The sequence below is a fragment of the Calidris pugnax genome, unplaced genomic scaffold (genome assembly GCF_001431845.1).
Source record: "Calidris pugnax isolate Ruff unplaced genomic scaffold, ASM143184v1 scaffold262, whole genome shotgun sequence".
NCBI classification, from domain to species: domain Eukaryota; kingdom Metazoa; phylum Chordata; class Aves; order Charadriiformes; family Scolopacidae; genus Calidris; species Calidris pugnax.
Window position 1 is genome coordinate 247,023 of NW_015091043.1, and position 21,504 is coordinate 268,526.

Consider the following 21,504-nt stretch of genomic DNA (forward strand, 5'->3'; position numbering starts at 1 on the left):
GCCTGTTGCGACAGGACAAGGGTTAATGATTCTAAACTAAAAGAGAGTAGATGTAGGCTGGATATAAGGAAGACATTTTCTGCAATGAAGGTGGTGAAACACTGGTGAACAAGTTGCCCAGAGAGGTGGTAGATGCCCCATCGCTGGAAACATGCAAGTGCAGGTTGGACAGGGCTCTAAGCAACCTTATCTAATTGAAGATGTCCTGCTTATTGCCAAGGGACTGGACTAGATAAGGTTATTTAGAGGTTATTATGACTCTATACTTCAGACAACATACAGAAGCCACAATTACAGTAACTCTACAGTTTGCACAAACCTCTGTTTGAATTTGGTTTGCACTGGCACACGTTTGGTAAAGCTGTGGCTCTGGAAACTGGTCTGCATTGTTAAGTTCCCAGCACACCACTTAGAGACCCTTCTGGTTCTTCTCTGCTCTGATCTTTATCAGCTGTGCAGCCCAACGGCAAAACAGATGAGCATGTCCTCAGAGGAGTCAAGTACAGATCTTTGTAGAGTGCTTTCCATATGTCCTGTAAAAACTCTGAAAAACAGAGATTGTTTTTCAGTTGTAGGGTTTTAAGGAACTTTTTTTATTTGATCTGCATTTATGACTGCCACAATTACAGCACCTCTGTCCACCTGAGTAAAAACCATTGATCACCAACCTTTGACAGCAGCTTGTTAGCCAATTTTCTAATTATCTCACAGACCACCCATCCAATCTGTATCTTGCCTGGGCTGCATCAAAAGAAGCATGATCAGCAGGGTGAGGGAGGTGATTCTGCCCCTCTACTCTGCTCTGGTGAGGCCCCACCTGAAGTACCGCATCCAGCTCTGGAGCCCTGAGCACCAGAAGGACATGGACGTGTTGGTGTGGGCCCAGAGAAGGGTCACAAAGATGATCAGAGGGATGGAGCACCTCTCCTATGTGGACAGGCTGAGAGAGTTGGGGTTGTTCAGCCTGGAGAAGAGAGGCTCCAATGAGACCTTATAACAGACTTCCAATAACTGAAGGGGGCCTAGGGGACAGATGGGGAGATACTCTTTATCGGGGAGTGAAGCATTAGGATGAGGGGCAATGGTTTTAAACTGAAAGAGGGGAGATTTAGGTGAGACACAAGGAAAAAATTCTTTCCTGTGAGGGTGGTGAGGCACTGGAACAGGTTGCCCAGGGAAGCTGTGGCTGCCCCATCCCTGGAAGTGTTCAAGGCCAGGCTGGATGGGGCTTTGAGTAAACTGGTCTGGTGGGAGGTGTCCTTGCCTGTGGCAGGGGCATTGGAACTCAATGATCTTTAAGGTCCCTTCCAACCCAAACCATTCCATGATTCTATGATTCTGTACCTAACATAAGATCCCCCTTAGTGATGATCCTTCTAATCTTGACCCAAAGGCATTCATTCAACAGAACTGGCATGGTTTCCAGAGTTCTCCTCTATACACTCAAATTTTTCTTTTATGTAAAGTGTATCTCCACCTCCTCTTCTTCCTTTCCTATCTCTCTGAAAGAGTTATTTTGGTTTTCCATCACGTGAGTTTTCCCACCAAGTTTCTGTAATTCCTATGACATCTCTCAGACTGCACAGAGCTCTAGTTCCTCCTGCTTGTTGCCCAGATTACATACATTGGTACACATACACTTGGGGTGACTGAATTTACTGTTCTTGCCTTTGGAAAGGGTTGGGGAGCATTCCTTATGGCTCTGGTAGGTGTGCTTATCCACCTTGTTGCTCGTGGATATACAGGTGTCAGCTGTGGACCCTACCCCCAAGTGCAATAGTTTAAGTAATGATTCACTAAGTCAAAGTCAAGCTATTCAGCTTTTAGCAAAGCTTCCTGCTCAAACTCCTGTTTGTGGTCTTACAAACTTGGTGGGAGGTTCATAATCTCTTTTCCCTCTGACATAGCCCTGTGGAGCCCCAGAGCCCAGAGGGCTTTGCAGGTGGAACAGCCCTGCCCTGGCAGCCAGTATTTGCAGAAGACCTTAGGCACTGACTTTACTGGTAGTCAGACCTTTTAAAGATAATCCAGCCCTTGGAAAATGAGCTTGTCTGACATTTGGCCACAAGCTTTTACATGGGATCTATTCTGAGCAGTTCTGAAGGTTCAGTTGAAGCTTTAGTTTTGTGCAAGCACCCTTGAAGGATTATCTGGCTCCGTATGTTTTCTGAAGCACTTGTCTGTCTGGTAATATGGAAGAGTGCCAAAGTCCTAAAATGCAGTTTGTTGTAAGTAGTACAAAAAGCCACAGGCATATTTTATGGCATCTTTAGATATTAATAACTCATCAAAGGTTGAAATTAAGATACCGAATACCGTCAGTTCAAATGCTTTAATTTATGTTCTGTCTTACTTCTCATGCAAACAAAATGCTAATTTGCATCTCACACACTCCTTGCAAAATGGATTTCTTACATCCTTTCTAAAGGTGTTAAATGAAACAGACCTTGTTGCCAGTGAGATAAAGGAAAAGGAACATGTTCGTCCTGTTTGGGGGGGAGTGAGACAGGAACTGACACAATCATTCAAGCCCCAACTACTTCTAGACCAATACCCCATTTCTGACACATAGCACCACCACTTGTTTCAGAAGAAAATGCACAAGAAACCTACCCCCACCACAGCATTCCCTTCTCAGTTCAATAATGAGAGATTATCTGGAGCCCTGAAGCTAATTTTTTAACATTTTATCCTAGAGTAATATCCAGAGCAGTTGCTAAACTGAGTCAATATTAACAATATGAATATTTATCTAGATATTTTCTGCTAATGCAGGATGCAAAAAACCCACAACTTACTAAGGCCCACCATCATGTACGGCATCAAAGTGAGAGTTTCACCATCTTGCTCACTGCTCTACGTCAGCGATGCTGCCAGGATGGTCAGCTCAGTTCCCTGTACAGGCACTGGGGAAAAACAAACACTTGCAAAAGAGTTTGCTTCCTGCAGTGCCCTGGGATGAGAACTCTGCCCTCACCACGTCTATTTATTCTCATGGACTGCAAAAGAAGCAAGGATGATTTGTTAAGCAGCACAAGTCTGCATTGATAAAACCCATGTGTGGACAGATAGGTCTGTCACTCAAGTTGCTGGATGAGTGTGTACTGAAACTACTGTTCCAGCATTACACTGTACAGGGTGAATAATGACTAAATTTCTGCCATTTCCAGAACACAAAGTGCCTTCTTATTCTGGCCCAGAAATACAGTCCCCACTTCTTTCTTCTGAGAAATTACTTTGGTTTTCAATAATAGCCTGCTCATTTGCTGGTGATATTTCCCAGAATAACAACGCCAAGCATTGTACCAATTTCTCATCAGAGGCAAGAAACCCTGCAAAAGAAAGCAGCTGTTACTGGCTGTTGCTCAGTCAGCTGTGTCCTAAACAATTATTTTTCCTGGGCTCTACCGCTAAAAATAAAAAACTTTGAGGAAACAGTATGCATTGAAAATATAAAAGCCCATTTGCCAAGACTGCTATTTGTCCACTGAAGTATGAAATAAAATAATATTTCCCTGGATGAGTTTTTTTTCAAATTCATCTGTTACAAACTGAATATATATACTAATTTCCTGGCTTTCTGGAATGAATTTACACAATGCCTTTGTGCTATTCTCCTCTGACACAGAAAGAGGGAAAGGGGACCACCTTACCCGAGTCACCCACAGTGCTCCATGAAGGGATGGAGAGTCTTCCTGGGGGCTGTGGTTACTATCTTCCTACACCCAGCAGCACTGGTGGCCACTGCAGGCTGTGAAGGTGGTAAAACCATTCCACTAATACCAGGACCAGTTTTCCTGCCAAAGGAGCAGACTTTGGGATTAGAGGTGGCACATATCATGTTTCCACTGAGGATGCCACCAGGTGCAGCATGGGTTTTTTTCTGGGATTGGTAATAGCCCATAGGGAACGTGATGAAAGTGTCTCCCTTTACCAGATGCAGTCCTGCAACAGGACCCTTCGTTTTTCTCTTCTTTCATCAGTTCACTTTTATGGTCTTCCTATCTCACCCACTTGTAACAAGAGGCATGAAGGAAGGCAGATTCTGCCTCCTACCCTGACACATGGACCAGGCCATACCAAGGCCTCAACAACTTAAATTATAACCTGCAAAGTACCTTCAGAGGGAAAACGATGCTCTGTTTCACACCAGATAGGATCTTATGTTTAAACAGAATGTAACTGTTTCCATACAAAACAGAAAACATTTCCAGTTGATAAGAAAGAATGTGATTTTTTAATTATTTTTTTTCATTTCGGTTTGGCGCCTGAACTGTAAATCCGTTATTTTCACATCTCTCCTCTGAGCTCTTGTGTTTAGCTCAGCCACTGAATGCTAACAGAACAACATACAATATCTAGCTCTGCTTAACCCAGCCACAAAACATCTCCCAGTAAATATCTGTAAATTTCTTTAATGTCTCATCTAAAGAACATATTTAGCTTATGCTAAACAACCATAAACTCAAATGTAAAACAAGAAAGTCCTTTAAGGTAGCTTTGCACTGGTTCAGGGTTTGTTAATGAATGATGCCACTGCAGAACTGGCAGCCACTTAATACCTCCTGAAGGTCACATCAGACACCCTATCAGTATCTATTCATGATTGCATTATTAGCTTTAAGAACAAAATTTAAGAACAAATTTCAGCTTTAAGAACAAAAAGCCAAATGCTGCTTCACTGGTATCAGAAACCACCAGTGCAAAAGAGTTGGCCTTTCATCCCATTCAGCCAACACCTGCATTTTTAGGCTTTTATATCTCTGTTTGAAACACCATGTATTCTGGGTATCACGTTAGGTTTGTTCCTTACCTCCCCCCTCCCTCCCCCACGTTTTAAAGGTCACAGACTTGATAAATCCAGAACCTCCTGACAAATAATTTTATGTGTTCAACTGACATAAGGGTTGAGTCATCTGGACCCATTCCCTCCTGCCTCAGCTAGTCTATTGAACACCAATCACACGACAGTGACTTTGCACTTTGTTTGCTTTGATCCAATTATCTAGTACAAAGCTCCGGTGACTATTGTCGGGGCTGACAACACTCTGCTGTCTAAGCAATGAAGCCACTGGGGCTCGTAGCACGAATCTAACTGTTTCCTGTTCTCTGACACCAGATGCAGTAAATTACATTTACTCCCAGATCCCTGAACTCCCAACCCTCTATTCACGAACAGCAGAGCCAGTTCCTGGGCGGGACGGAGCAAGCAGAGTAGCTGGTAAGTCTCAAGGAGCAAAGTATTGTAATACCAGTCCAGTAGCCATGAACTTTTTTTGTTATATTACCTTAATGGGTCTGGTGTCCCCATATCATTTAAATGCCAGGAAATGCCACTTGGTTTGCATTTTGTAAATAAGTCAAGGCTTTTTGAGGAGCAGTGAGCACTCTCAAAACAATGTGGTTTTAACTACATAAAAGTAGTATAGGAAACGCGTCCAATTATTTTTTTTACGTGGAAACATTCAGTTCTTTCCATCTCTGCTGATACAAATACATGGTATTTAGGCCAAGGTTTTGCCTCCTCCGTTGTAACCTATGCAACTTGCATTAAGATGAATGAGTCAGACAGGCACTCACAAGACCCCATACGTGCTTCAAACTTGTATTGTAATTTTATACTTATTTATATATCATTCTTTCTTCTTGGGGAAAATTTGGGGAGAATTACGATATGTGTTGTGCTTGGAGTCATATAGAGAATTTTCTAACACTTATTTTTCAGATTGAGTATGTGTCTCAAATGTGACAACATAATTGTTAAAAGCTGTATGTTTTTCTTATTTTCAAGACCCTTCTTTTCTAAACAATGTATTCCCTATCTTAAGACCAAATTGCTGGTGGCTACTTAAAAGGTGTCCCAAGGAGTGGGAATGAAAGGTGAATGAAAGGTGGCTTATTTGAAGAATGGGTTAACAGGCACAGCAAAGAGATGTCTGCAGCTAAGACACTGCACAGCTAGAGGATATGTCATTTTATTCAGAGGTCCTGTTGCAAGCCATTCCAAAAGCTTCACTTCCACCAGTGCTTACCCTGATCTGTTTTAAAAGCAAGATTTTCCCTCTGTGTGTTTTGTGGCATTTTGTCAACACCAAGAATGCAACAATTTCTTTCATACCTCAGATGACCCAGAAGCCTTGTTCATGTAGTCCTTATAAGAGTGTCATGTGTGTGCAATAGCTTAAAGACAAGGCACCTGCATATGTCCTCAAAGGTAGACTCTAAGCATCCATCATAAAACAAGCTCAAAGTCTATTAAGACTTTTTTATTTTAGTGAGCAGCCTCTGAGCCCATGTAAGAGGTAGAAGCCAGATCCTTTGGTCTGCTGCCATGAAGCACTGCATCATGTTATGCTGTAATTAAAGCTCGTGCAGAAAACTTGTGCTTGTGGATACAGGCTGTCATCTTCATGTACGGCTTTCAGTTTCAGCTCTATTGTCAGTTAGTTTTGCGTTGTGTTGATAGAGCACATTTTGCAGTAAATAAGCTCTGGTTAAATAAAGACATTTTAGAAGTCAACATTAGTTCAATTTTTAGCTGCTTTGACAAGCAGGGCTGCTTGGTTTTCCTGCAGAGAATGAACATTGTGCATACAGGTAGGTAAGGCAGATTCTGCTACTCACTTCTCCTGTGGCAATGCATTTCACTAGTGAACAGCTTTTTAAGAAGATCACATATATTTATGCATTTACTTGCACAAGTAGCTTTAGTGTCATCCCTGGGGCAGGTCATAAACAGCATGTTATGTCAATATTTTAAAAAAACTGCTGCTGACATCACAGTAGAAGAAATTAAAAGGAAATTTTGACAGTGGCAAATGCTTAAGCAAATTAACCAAATTAAAATCCACAAAGACCACACCTGTTAACTTTCTAGGTCAGATCAGCCAGTAGGACAGGGTCTTCCAAGCAGTGGTAGAACTTGTTGCCCAAAGCGTTCCTAACAAGTAGGATGTTTTTGCTTGTCACTACTCCATACCATAGATAAAAAGATGTATATTGCAACCCTTCTTAAATATGGCCAGGTCTAGGTGATTTAACTTTCAGGTTTTCCCCATCTGCTTCTGAATTCCGGCCCATAATACAAGCCTTCTTTTAATGCACACTACTGAATGAACGAAATTTGTTCATCAAAACTGGGCGGGTCTGGCAGATTGCACCCTCTTCTGCACTAAAAATATATGCAATAGCATGGTACTCAATTATTTCACAGGACAAATCAGCAGCCTTTATTGAAAAGTCATCCCCCAGATAATATTTTTATTTTTCAAAGAGGAGAAGCACAGGAGCCCCAGGAGAGCTCAGGATGCTGCTTCTCACCAAGAAGGTAGCAGGCAGCCCGGCAGTGGGCTGGCAGTGCCCTCTCTACAGGGCTGTGGTGCTTAGGACAAATCAGGAAGTTCTGCCCATCAGAGGTGATTTTTCTGGATGTACTGTTGCTCCCCATGCAGTTCAGCTTTGCTTCAGTTCTGCTGTCCACCACTCAAAAACCTGCCAGTGTGTCAGTTTTAGCATCTGCACCATGGGCTAGCCAACCCCTACTTTTACCTCTGTAATATCTGCCTGATCAGTCCTGCAGAGGTCAACTGATGTTCGGAGACCACTCACCCAAGGCCCAGGGGACAAGCTAATAAACAAAATGCCTCTTCTTTTCCCACTCCCCTCATCCCTGCTCAAGAAACTGCACCTAGAAGGGAGTCATTTCCAGGGTGTTAATGGTGGCACCTGTGTCTTTTTGCTTCATTACCCCTATAAGTTAGATTAAAGGCTTCAGGGCAGAGTTACTTGCATGAGACTTGAAGGACAGTTGCCCATCAGCTCCTGGGCTGGGACAGTCCCCAGTAAGTCCATGCTTTCTGGGCTGGACCACCATGCAGTTTTCCACAGCTCCTCGGAGCAACCTGCTCCAGGGCTTTACTGCTACTGGCCTTGGGGCAACAGTGTCTTTCCTTATTTCCAGCCTAAATCTCCCCTGTTTCAGCATAAATCAGCTGCCCCTCGGCCTCCTGCAGCACACCATGGAGCAGAGCCCAGCTCTCCCCACTGCAGCATCCTCCTGGCTCAGGGAGGGAGATCAGAAAGCTGATATCCCTTTTTCCTGGTGAAAATGGGCATCCTGTGCTCAGGGTGGTGACAGCTGTGGACACAGCTAGTCCATAAACCTCTTTTACTGTAGTAAAACAACACAGTCCTTAAGGATATTCCCCTAGCTTGCAATAGGTGAGGTGAGACCCTTGCTCTTGCAGGCCACTCCAGCCTCCGGCAACCCTTCACACTCAGAGGCAGCACTACTCCCTCACCCACCAGCACCTCCATCCTCCAGTGTTTGTCTGGCATTGCACTTGACCTAAACAGCCCTTCCAGGGATGACCAAGGTCTGAGCAGACACACAAAGCATATAGACAGCCAGTTCCCCATTTGTCTGGGCTGCCTAGCAGCCTGCTCTCCCAGGGCCAGAGGAGGTGGCCTTGCAGGGGCCAGCATGCACCCACTCAGCAATACATAGATTTTCTGTCCAGAGCGACAGTGAACGTCGTGATGCACGTCATGATAAACTTCCTGTTAATAATGAAATCTTTTGCTTTAAAAATACAGAAAAAAAAATCCTACTGTGTGTAAATAATAAGACTGAGGGAATATATCAAAGCAAGAATAACTTTTTTATGTTCGTGATTTTTTTAAATACAAGCATACAAAGCTATGTTGGGGTTTGGGGCAAGGATATTCTTTACTCACTTGAAAATAAGTCAGGGAAAAAAAGCCAACACATCAGTTTGTGGTGTGCTCAGGTAAGACAAATCACAGTTATACCACTGAGGTTCATCGGTGGAAATGGTCGCCATAAGTTTCACGAACACGTCACTGCCTGTGGTCATTCATAAATAAGTGTCTGTGGATGTCTGTCCAGGAGCCAAAATGTCTTCATCTGCATACAAGGAATGCTTAAACAGATGATGACTTTGCACAGTTTTCTTTGAAAAGCTGTCTAGTGAGATGCCATCCTATCTCAAACTGGGTGCTAGAGGGGTGTTGACTGCCTGTCTATTCCTACTGTGTGGTCTCTACAATTTTCATCTTGTTACCGCGTCCTTCTTAACTGCTAGAAAAGCTTCTTTGCTATTTTAAAGCAGCATCCCTTACACGCATGTTTTTACCTGTTGTTTCATGACACTTTGAAAATCAGTTCATTATTACTATTTTCTTCAACTTTGGCAACGGTGCTTAAAATAAACGAGGGAGCACTTCTTGGCATTTTATACATTCTCTTAACCTGCAAGCAGAGGTCACTGTCAATGCCTTGGTGTGGAAGCCGAGACATCTGCCCTGCCACACATCTGCAGGAGAAATTAACCCATTCCTGTGTGATTTTGTTCTCCCATCTATAGAACAGGGGTAAACAATGTTTCTTCACCTCTCTAAAATGTTTTGAATGCTACGGATGGAAGAGTTAAGCAAGAACAAGCGTTGATAATAAAACAGTCTGGGTGTTACATGCAGCAAACAAAACTTGTTGCCAGATAACTGGCAATTTGGTGGCAGAGAAGGAAAAGAGAGTAAGGAGATTTCCTAGAGATGAGTTTCTCTCTGCATTTTTGAGGCAAGTTCAGAATGGAAAGGTTGAGGGCAACCTGCATGCTGTCACTTCCCTTTGTCTAAATTACACCTAACCCAAGTCCTCTTGGTGCTCCTAATTGATCAGAGACAGCTCCACGCAGCGTGAGCTGGAAGGCTAGGTCCTGTTTTCACAGGTTTGCCCAGCCTCCAGCAGCATAAAAAACCGTAGTGTAATAACTATCTCTGTCCACAGCGTTGTGTCCCACCTCTTAACATAGAGCACTTGGCCCTGTAGAAGCAGGAGGTAGGAAAAGGGGCACAGTAGTTTTCTTTGTCTGTTTGGCAATTAACCATTCACTGGCTTTTTTTGTTGTAACATGCACTTCCTCTCTTGTTTTCATTCAAGCTTTGTGCACCATGGAAATAAATGTGGAGAAAGACAAACAGACAGGAGAGACCAAGATTGTCTCTGCTTCACCTATTGGCCCAGATGAGGCCCATCAAAGAGGATTCAAAGTCTATGATGATGGTACCAAGGTAGTCTATGAGGTTCACTCTGGTGGCACAGTAGTAGAAAATGGAGTACATAAATTAAGCTCAAAGGACGTAGATGAACTTATGCAAAAAGCTGGACAATCAAGTGTAAAAGGAGGGTATGAAACAATGACTGTGTCAGAGAGAAATGCGGTAGCCGATGGAAACCTTAGCCATATGAAGGAGCAAATGCTCTTCAAGGAGGCAAAGCTGGAAATGGTACACAAACCCAGTAAAGGGCATGCTGTGATCCCTCAGCCCCAAGACAAACCCTGTGGTGGCGAAGCCCTGGAGGCCAGCGCAGATCAGCCAGTAACAATGATATTTATGGGCTACCAGAACATCGATGATGAAGAGGAGACGAAGAAAGTGCTGGGCTATGACGAGACCATCAAGGCAGAGCTGGTCCTCATCGATGAAGACGACGAGAAGTCGTTGCGGGAGAAGACGGTGACGGACGTCTCCACCATGGATGGGAATGCCGCTGAGCTGGTCTCTGGCAGGCCCCTGTCGGACACGACAGAGCCCTCCTCTCCCGAGGGGAAGGAAGAGAGCCTGCCCTTGGAAGCTGCCCCAGGTACACAAAAGAAAAAGCGCTGTCAATGCTGTATTGTCATGTGAACATCTCCTCCTTCCCCGCTCCGGGCAGCTCCTGCTCCACCACTTACCTAGACCTCACTGTACTTCTAACTGCAATACTGTGAACTGGAAGTGAATGCCTCCATTGCCTTGCAGTTGGGTTGCTTTGCTTTCTAGTTCTTCAGGAAGAGGAACGCATGGTTATTTTCCCATCAGACGTACTATTTGGGGTTTGGGGAGGGGTTGGGGGGTTTTTTGCTTCTTTTTTTCTGTTGGGGTTTTTTTTTTCCTTAATATTGCAGAGTGAGAGATAAATGGGAAATGGAACAAATGTTTTCATATTTATTTGATTTTTATATATATATATAATATATATAATGAAAACACTTTTTACATTTTTTCTTTGGATATCTGGCAGGCTTGATCAGATTCCTAGCATTTTGTGGGAGTCTGAGTTTCACAGCAGACAGATATGAGAGCCTTAAAAAAATGTTGCTTCTCTTTTTTAAGAAAAAAAACATTTAAACATTATTTTATAGATCCTATTTTTCATTTCTTGAGAGAAGGCTTAGATCATTTTCCTGTTTTAATTTCCTAAAACTCAGACAAGTCTTTCCCAAAAAGTTCACATAGTTTTGTTTTATAGCAACTTTCCAGTTTAGTTTGCGGTGTCAGAAAAACCCATTAGCCATTTCTGCTTATTGGTGGTACCAAAAGTGGACCTTAATTATTCTTTCTAGAAAATGTATGAATGATGATTTTGCCTTATATAAATCTTCCAGATTACAGTATTGTATGTATACTTCATCTCCCCAAATTACAATTGAAATTAACTTGACATGAAAAAGATGCAGCTGTCACACCAACTGAAATGGAGTCACTGATCTAATTACTTGCCTTTCAGTAACTCTGCCAATGTTTATACATGAAGTTTTCCTGCTGAACTCCAGTAGATGAGAGATATTGCTCTCTATTTCCTTAGAATATAAATGAACTTCTCTCACAGTCTGACCCTGTTCCTGCTGGATTCAGTGACGAAATTCTCAGTGCTGGGAATGGGGGCAGGGCCAGAGTTTAATTCTGTAATTCTTAGAGAAGTGTAATTTCTCACAGCGTGTACCTCCAGTGCACCTACAAAATGACAGGTGATGGGTCTGATCCTGCCCTGCTTACCCAGGTAAAACTCCCCACCAGAGTTTTGTTGGAGCAGCTGTTTCAGGAGAAGATCCTACAGCCGCAAGGCTAACATTTTCAAAAACTGCTGGTGGTTTTGGATGCTTCATTTTTGGGTGTGGGATGCTTCAAAGAGGCCTGATTTCCAGGAAATTTTTCTTCATCTGTGTTCTGAAAACCAGACCTGTTAAAAACAACTCAAGCTGAAAATGTAAAAAGGTAAAGGCATCCAAAGTCAGTAGATGTTTCTTTGTTTCTTGGTCCTTCGATTCTTCTAACTACAATGAAAAAGCAGCCAGCTTTTTCATGGTGAGGTATTATAAGCCTGATTCTTGTCTCACACCGGTTTTGCTTAAGTGTATCTTCACTCACTCTAGTGGAGTTAGTCTGGGTTTATAACTACCAAAGTGAGATTAAAAATCAGGATGTCTGTTTTCTGATAGTGTTAAAAAGTACTGAAGATTATTTTGAAGTGTCTTTAAAACTATCAGACTTTAAAAATCAGTAACAGCAACTGAAAAACAAAATTAAAAAAAAAAAAAAAGTAAAAAAAAAAAGAAAGAAAGAAAACAACAAAAAGCCTCTTTTCAGTCTGAGGTGGTTCCTATGATATTTCTGTTCTTTCTTGGATGGTGCTTTTACTGCATTAATTGTTAGTTCAGAGCATCTGATTAAACAGAGTTCTTGCTCTGTACTCTTTTCTTTCTGTGCCAGTAAAAAAAAAAAGACACTTGTTCGTGGCGGTGGTGATACGAGGCACACTGAAAACACACACACACACACACACACAAAAAATGCAAAAGAGAGTTCCTGCATTAGGTCACTCAGCTGTCAGTATGGAGCTGGTCAATGTAACTTCTCACCACTGCCCAGGTGACAGTCAGGCAAGAAAGCAAGCGGAGAGTAGGAAAAGACAGCCACATCGGAATGACACCTGCGGAAATTTTGCTGGCCTCCATATCTGCTGCAGTGGCCAGATTCAGTAGAGTTCCACACACTCCCTTCGCCTCCCCAAGGGGGTTTTAGGATGGGAGAAGGACCAAACTCACCCACAGAAGCTCTGCACATCATCCCTTGACTCAGGCTTAGGTGGTTCAGTTTTATCAAAGAGGGCAACAGCCGCAGAGCCCTGCGTTGCGACAATAGGTCTGGTGGCTGTTTGTTGGAAACTAGCAACCTGTGTTTTGGGTTTTTTTTTCGGTTGGGTTATGTGTTGTTTTTTTTTCTTTTTTCCCAGAAATGCTAAGCATTTACAAATCTCGACATCTCTTAAAATGAGACCCTGAGTTTTCAACCCCAGGGTGGCCTGGCGAGGCTGTCCCCAGGCACGTTTAGGACCCCAAAGCACTGCAATGCAAGGGGTGAAGCCCTTTCCGTTTCACCCCTACCCTGTGAGTGCTGTGGGACCCGGGCGTGCTTTGCAATAGTTCTCTCACTCTGGGGCCTGTTCACCACACTACTAACGCTCCAAAACAAATCTTCCAGCCATCTCCTCCTGGCCTTGCCGGTCGTCTCGTTGCTCACCACCCCTTTCCTGTCCAAGGGTGATGCCACCTTCGTGGCCACCCTGGTCTCCGGTGTCTTCCCAGCCCAATCTTTGTTCCCTTGCCGCTCCTCTCCCCTATGGACATTTTTTTTTCCCAAAGCCCTCTTCTCGGGAAATTTGGGGTGTTGTCTTTACCCTAACCCATTCTGTCCACGCATCTCTTCAGCCACGTGCTCCCTTGTCAGATGTCCTTCTGGTTCAGTACAGACTCGGCATTTTGGGGATGACTCCCTCAGCGGCCAGCTTTGGGAGATGCTTGCTGAGGCTGGGACCAGAACATGTCTGAGACCACAGCACCATCTGAGGCACAATGTGGCGGGGAGATGGTGGCACACAAGAGTCCAGAAGTGGCCCTTTAGTGGTTAGAAGTAGAGCACAAGCCTTAAACCTTAAACCTGCCAAATACCTACTGCTCAGTACTTGTAGCTAACATTGAGTGCCTAGGAAGGCCAGTGTTTTTTATGTGTTCATACGAACTCCATGGTTAATGGGCCCTAGAAGATCCAGAAAAGCTGAAGGTTTGTCTGCATAGGGTTTGTCTTTACGGGTCAAAGGCAGTTCCATGTCTGAGGTCAGGAAAAACATGAAACAGGAGCAAGTCTGTCTGAACTCAGAAGGCTTTAGCTATGTTGGCTGAAACACATTTACCCCAATCATCCTCCTCCACCAGGGCAGCAGCCGTGCTTGGGCATTGACGTGTCCCTTCTAGCCATTAGCCTGCAGCCAAGGAACATGGGAAGTCAAACGCGTTGGCCTCGGCTGGTGAATGTAAACTGGTTTTCCTGGGCTGCTTTGGGCTTCAAAGGGGTCGGGTTGTTCCCTTTGCCCCCACATAGGAAGCTGCCAGTGGAAATCCATGCACAATCAGACGCGAAGGAAGAGGTCTGCTCGACGGTCAAGCAGAGAGACATTTTTGTAAGGATCATCATGGGAGGGTTTTTTTTTTCATTGTTTGAAGCAAACTCCCTATCTGTTTAACTTATACCATCACATGTACATTTTCATTTTCAGCATGAGGGGATACAAAAAAGTAGAGTCAGAAACTGGTTCAGTGAAAGCATTTTGCCACAACAAACTGCTCGCCTTAACTTTTGTAAGAAAAACAAAAAAAAAAGACCTCTTTTCAGTGTATCTTTTCCTAGACTGGGAAAAAGTAACCTATGAAACTTTTTTATATTTTGTATTTTCTAAGTTTCTATGAACCCACTTTCCATGTTGTCCCTCGTTTGCATTCAGGGACTGTTTCTTTTGCAAACCACTGCATTTTACTTCCATACTTTTTTTTTTTTTACAGAAGAAAAATACAAATCAAAAAAACACAGCATTATGATTAGTGGCTAGGCAATCTCTTTCAATTACAAGTATATCAATACAGAAAGAAAAGAATTACAGGGTTGTTTTCTTTTTTTAATTTCCCGTGGCTGATGTACTGTATGGTATATGTTTACAGAACTCCTCTGGTCTGCCTTTGTGATGTTATCTAAATGAATGACAAAGTAGGTATGATGTGCCATTTGACAGTTTGCCTTAGCACTCTTGGGTTTCCTTCTCCTTTTTGTATCTTTCTTTTCCTTATTTTTTTTCCAAAAAGTGCAGGCTGTATTCCAAAGCTGTATAAACACAACATTATCTTTCAATCCCCAGCAAGAGAAGTGTGCACAAGCCCTTCTCCGTGAAGCGTACCTCTACCGGTGCAATAGAAGACCTCAGCCCTGCAAACAAAAACACATACACCTAATTCTGCTGTGAGTAGACCTATTTCGGTCAACAGGACTACTCACAGGAGGAATGTGTGCAGGTGTCTGCAAGATCAGGGCATGAATGATTAACGCAGGATGTAGTTTGGGTGTTATTTGTGAACCTGTACCTATTTTATGCACTGCTGAGTTTGGCCAGGGTGGTGTAATCCTAGAGGCTAACTCTGAGCATTTCTACTTCTGCTGAGAAAAATACAAAATGAAATGGTGCTTAGCATCCAGTGGGATCAGGTCCCAAGTCAGCATTGCTACCAAAGCAGTGGTATTCATGAGCAAATATTAAGTGGGACTTCCCTGACAGCTAATACATTAGTCCCCAACTGTTCTACCGAAGTTCACACTGATTAAAATTATAGAAATACAACAAATTAATCAGAGTAGAAAGATAGCATACAGTGTTGCTAGAGAATTAAAAGGTGTTCTACCTTTTGATTTAGTCTGACATCCAAATGGCATACTTGGAAAGCAAGTGGGGATATAATAGAAAACGCAGTATTTTACATTTGTGTATTTTTTTAAGGAATAAATATTTTTGTAATGAGATACAAACCCTAAAAGGGAATTGAGTTTCTCAATATCATCTTACCCATGACATTGAGCCTTTAAACTTTTTCATATGTTTATGACAATGCCCAGCTTCTTGGGATCTTTTGTAGACCTAACCACAATTTTCTCCAGGAAGCAGGATCACAGGTTTTTAAAGAGTAAAGTTAGAAGAGTAGAATCCAATATACCTGCTATGAGCACAGCTAAATAAATATTTCACAGAAAAAAAGGTGGACCTATGCTTTCTACAGCTAGACAAACTTCTTTACCTAGAAAGCCAACATGGTAGGCAATAGCTACGTACATTCAGTAGAAAGGTATGGCTAAATAGGAGAACTATGTGTTTTTTCACTTTGTCATACTTTATCCAACATGAGATTTTAAAATACAAGAGATGGTGCCACTGGAAAGAGTAGAACAAAATCATGTAGACAAAGTAGAGGATTTTCCCACAGGCTGAGATGTGGCGTCTTTATTTTTATTAAACTCATTCAGTTTCAACCAGTTCTCTCTGTCTATTAGAAATTTTAGGATTTGCTCAGATTATGTTTTATGAGCCTTCTGGGCTGCAAGGGTAAACTTCAGTTCTGAGCTTAATCAGAGGTCGCAGGCTATGACAATATCCAACAAAAATGGACTGTAATTTTTGTATGTAAAAGAGTAAGTTGTATAAAATGGCTGAATTTATTAAGTTTAAAATATAAACAGATTGTGATCTAGTCCAAAGACAATATAAATCCAACTTGTAATATAAACTTATAATAATCATTTAGCTTGTAAATAGTGACAAGGGTGCATGAAGTTCTAAAAAATGTCCCACTTGTATTTAAAATCAAAGCGTTATAAAACTGAGCCTTTTTCCTCATATGTTCAAAAAGTCTTGCAAAATCTATAGCTTTTTTCCTGCGGTGGTTCCACATAGCAGATTAAGAATAGGCCACTTTTCTTAAGGGCAAACCTGTGGAGAATTCTGAGCCCTTTCCTCCAGTTTGCAAAAGCTTCTCATATTTTGAGGGGTTTTGCTGTTATTGTATTGCAAAGCTTTCCTGCAATTGTTTCCCAAGTTCTTCTCAAAGAAGGACTTGAAGTTCTCTTTTAATAATTAACCTATTTTAGAAATTGGGAAAAAACCACACACCCCCCCAAAAAAAGCCCAACTCCAACCTTAATTAATTTTTTACAATTAGCTAAGTAATTCAAGACCACCAGTTTGGGCATATTTGTATATTTTTAACTAGCATTGGTATGTTCATGGTTCATATCTGAATTTAGACCCTGCATATCTAGTCAGTAGGTCTGCAAGACCTAAAGACTTGCCCATGAGCATAAAATTAAGCACCCAAGCAACCCTTTTAAGTTTAACGGGATGACCCGGATAAGTGAAATTTAAGCACATGCACAAATGCTTATAGGGTCTGGTCTTTAACAATATGCTACAAGCAAGGCTTATGCTGCTTTAACTGTGTCTTCTCATTCCTTTAATTAGATAGATTTTTAAATGGTGTTGTGAAACTGGTGCACTTTTTCTGCAGAGAGAGGTTTAGAGCATGGTCTCCTTGCTGACTGTGTTTGAAAGCAGACAAACACCCCCTGGGAACCCTCAAAACTCCCAGTGCCTGGACAGGGTGGGGGTGAATTTCACGCCTGCACAAAAACACAACACAAAAGAGGCAGTGTGAGTTTTCCTTCCCAGTTTTTCCCTCTGCCTGCCTCTGCTCCAGACTCTGCCTGTCTCTGAACTTGCTCTCATTCTGGACACTGTTGATCAGTTGCTCCTTTTTTCCCCCTTCTCTCTGCTTCCCATTTTTTGTGGTTTCTGATGAGCAAAAGTAGGGGAAAGAAAAGAGAGACTGGAGTTGCAAACCTCACCTCAGGCCTGTTGGCATGAGTTCCAAGTCAAAAGAAGTGACAGCATCCTGTCCTCAGCATTTGGACATCTTCCTGTATTTTCCTAGATTCCTGGGGCAAACTTGATACCAGAGGAGCACTCTTCCTATCTATTCGTCTGGCATCCCATGGGTTGCCCAAACAGGTTCCACTAAAATCTTACTGTCTCTATTCCTGTTCCTGTGGGAGCACACTAAGCCTCCCAAGCCCATGTGAGCTAGATATGCCCAAGTGCATAAAATATCAGCATCCAGATGCCACTAACAGGAGCAGAAGGCAAGCCACCCCCTAATTGTCAGGTTGCTACTGGCAGGATAGAGGAGCCAGGAGAAAATGTGAACTTCCCCACAGACTGATCCAGCATGCAGAGGCATTCTCAGTAAGATTAGCTGCCAAGAAGCTACTGGTGTCCCTCCAAGTTAATGTGTTGGTCAGAAAATTGCAATCTCAAAAATAAAGAAGGTTTTGTTGCGACCATATAAAGTTCCAATTGAAGGCTGCACTTAAGCTCCACTAATCTTAAGCACTTGCTTGAAGTGTAACACATACTTGAGCATCTGTGCTGGTTAGGGATAGCCTTGAGGATATGTTAAAATCGGCCAGCCTCTATGATTAAGGTGATTTACTGATGATGGGCTTAAATTTTGTCCCTGTTATTTTGCAAGTATGGATGAAGGTGCTGCTTAGCGGCAGGTACGGGAGGTAAATCCATTTGAAAGCTTTTTGCTTTTCCAGTGGCCACTGAATCTGAGTACAGCAAAGGTAGTCAAGAAAGAGCAGGTCAGGACAAAGGCAAAGAACACATTTCTGAAGGCTTCCTGCCTCTCCCGACTACATGCGCTCCATAGATGAATGACTCTTTATCGGGGTTCAAGAAAATGTTGTGTAAAATGCAGCTTTTATGGTGAATGTAGGTTGTGGTTGAGATTTTTTTTAAGCTTTAGTCTCCCACTTTCTTTGTGAGCTAATGTAAATAAAATCCCATTTTGTTGGGGAAAAACTGCTGTGCTAACACTGGATTAGAATTGCTGGGGATAGCTGCTGTACTTTGTAACCTGAAGTGTACTTTTTTGACTGTTATGTTTTTTTCTTCAGATTAAAAAAATGAGTACAAAAAAAAAAAAAAAACAAAAAAAAAAAACCAAGAACACTGCCAGCAACAGCCATGCTGTAACTGTGGCTTCTCTCTTTTTTTTTTCTCTGTACAGTATTACTAGTAAATAAATCCGCCTTTTCACTGCGCCTACTTCTGTGTCTTTTTACTGTGTTTCTCTCTAACTACCACTCTTCAAGATGCTCTGTGATCTCAAGGATGTACCACACTGGAGCTGCCTTTCTCACTAAAAGAATTAAAGTACTAACTCCACAGTTGGTTGTTTTTTTTTTTTTGTCCTTTCCTCCACTGCTGTGCCCTGCTGCTCTGACTGTTATTTTTATTAGATGCTTCAACACATATTAACTCATTATTAATTGTCTCATTTTTCTTTTGCCTTTCCTTCTTATGTGATACTTTGCCAAGCGTATTGCGGACCCTTTTACTCTAGGATCCCACGGCATCCTTTAGCATTCGCAGAAGATAAGGAATTGATTTTGGTCAGCAAGGCAGTGTGTCCCAGGTCAAGCTATTTCCTAACTGAGGGAAGTACTCCATATGTCATACAGAATTCCCCAGAAATAATCACTAAAGAATTTAAGGACTGCCAAAATAAACAGTTTGCAATTTTCTTCCAGGGCTTATCACAGAGTGTCCTCTGTATTTCAGGACTGGAAGAAGCTTGACACAGTCTGACTTGTGGGGGCTGGGGGGGGAACCAAAAAAAACCCCTTGTGTATTTTTTTCCCAAAATGTTATATGTACCTGAGCTTAGAACAGTGATGGGATGGGTAATGCAGCCAGGTATCCTAAGCTTCCTTCATACAAATTTAAAAATTCAGCTTAAACTCAGCCATTTAAGAAACTCACCACAAATTGCCCATTGTTACGCAAGTACCCTGCCTCTGCTCCTTTTACCCAGTAGCCATAAGGATAAATGTATATGTGGACACACACACACACATGTGTCTGGATCTTTGTAATATGGTGTGTTTTAGCGTCACAGAAAGGAACATGGCCACGTGCCCTGCTTTGCTTCTTCATAATTTAGTCCTGAGAATTTTGCTGTAGGTGGGGCTCCAAGTTGTTTTTTTTCCTACTTGTGTTAGAGTGACAGAAAGTCAATGTTGTCTGTCCTAGAAGACTCTGTGAAAGACTGGAGAACTGGTATGTTCCTGTCACCAAAGGACAATAATTGATTCAGCTGAGAGAAGTGATCATAAATATTTAAAAGTCTTTGATTTGCAAAGACCTTCCTAATTCAGAAGGTGTGTTAACATGGCAAAAGGAAGGACCATCACCCTGAGTTAGCAGAACATAAGTGTCTGTGTGAAGACCATGAAATAACGAGAGCATTATCATGTCCACCTAATTTAGTGCTTGGACACATGAACACATCAGGTACATATTCCATTTGTTGGTTTATATCATGGCCTGTGATACCTTCTTATTTTCAGTCCACCTCATTTAATTTTGTATCCATGAAAAGTTTTTCAGATGGAAACTCCTCCACTGCACAAAACTCCAAAAAACACCAAAAGCAAACCAGACAATTTTGATATCGCTGTTGTTCTGAAAATGAAAGTTTCAGAAACAAAGTATTTCCATGCACTTCCTTTTTTCAAATCTCTAGGAAAAAAAAGATTTATTTTTTTTTCCACCCTAATAGCATAGGAAGAAAGAAAATGCTTAGCAGCTGGTGGGGTAGCACGGCACTCCCCTGAAACTCTTTAGGGGTGGTTCCCTAGAGGCAAGGGCATATTCAATATGTGGAAAGCCAGCTCTCTCAGGTTTTTGTTCTTTTTCCTTTATTTTAATAATTCTGCATCTGGTAGCAGAAGGAAGATAGGCACTTAGTCTGAAAGTTCAACACTCGAGGTGTTTCACTAGTTTGTCTGGGGGTGGAAGTGGAATAGCTCATTTTCAAGCAGCCTCCTACTTTCCTGCAGGACCCTCACAACCTGCCCTTGATACCTCAAAACTGATATGAACCCAGCAACATTTCTTGCTTCACACTACAATATTTTTGAGGTTACAGGAAGAACTCTCTAAGCCTAATAACTGTAGCAATAATGAAACAGGAACAATAAAATAATAACAATTTTTGCTGTTCCAAGACCTCCATTTGCAATTCCCCACCTGCTACAAAAGGTCTGCTTAGATGTCCATTGCACTGTGCATGGTTACATACAAATCCTCTGTAACTGCTCATGGGGGGAACACATGCTGGTCCCTAAATGAGTTTACAAACCCACAGAATATGGCACAGCTGTGCAAAATGTCATCCTTATTTACCCATGATAGATATACTACCTGCTTCTTTGTCACAAGCGTATAGTTGACAGTGATCACCTTTTCAGATGAGACGAGGAAGGAGACACTTGCATAGGAGTAGAGCTTGCTGTATCAGACTTGGGGGAGGGAACTTCCTAGCATATAACTCAAAAAAGAATAGAGGGAATAATCAGCTGGCAGAGGGAGAGATTGGGTCACTCCAAATCAGAGGTAGGAAGGAGTTGTGTTGCTGCACTGACACTGGCCTGCAAACTTGCAACCTCGGTTGCCTCAGAAAGGGAATTGGCTCCTGTCTTTTATATGCAGAAGTTCCTCCCAGCGTAAGAAAAAAGTTCACTGGACTCACTGAACACTAACAAAGATGCTGATCCAGTTCCTGGGGAATATAATTTCCAATTGCTGCTGCTCCATGCAGTTCAACACGTCTTCACAAAGTTCCCTCATTTCCAGATTTACACAGGTATGTAGAGACAACATTATCCCTTTGATTTAGATGCAAAGCATAGGTACCTAAATATCTCTGTGGGTCCAAGTTTTTT

At 42.3% G+C, this 21,504-nt stretch overlaps 1 protein-coding gene across 6 annotated transcripts in view; it reads left to right on the top strand.

The window, feature by feature from the left end:
* LOC106896420 (A-kinase anchor protein 2) overlaps window positions 1-21,504 on the top strand; it is a 277,094-nt gene that overhangs the window by 119,971 nt on the left and 135,619 nt on the right. For 3 of the 6 annotated variants that reach the window (XM_014956402.1, XM_014956401.1, XM_014956403.1), the window contains exons 6-7: window positions 5,120-5,221; window positions 9,962-10,666. The exons of 1 other annotated variant lie outside the window; for it this stretch is intronic. In XM_014956402.1, coding sequence (XP_014811888.1) covers window positions 5,120-5,221; window positions 9,962-10,666 — 807 coding nt within the window. The remainder of the gene's footprint in view (window positions 1-5,119; window positions 5,222-9,961; window positions 10,667-21,504) is intronic. 2 more of the 6 variants (XM_014956405.1, XM_014956404.1) reach the window with 2 other exon arrangements.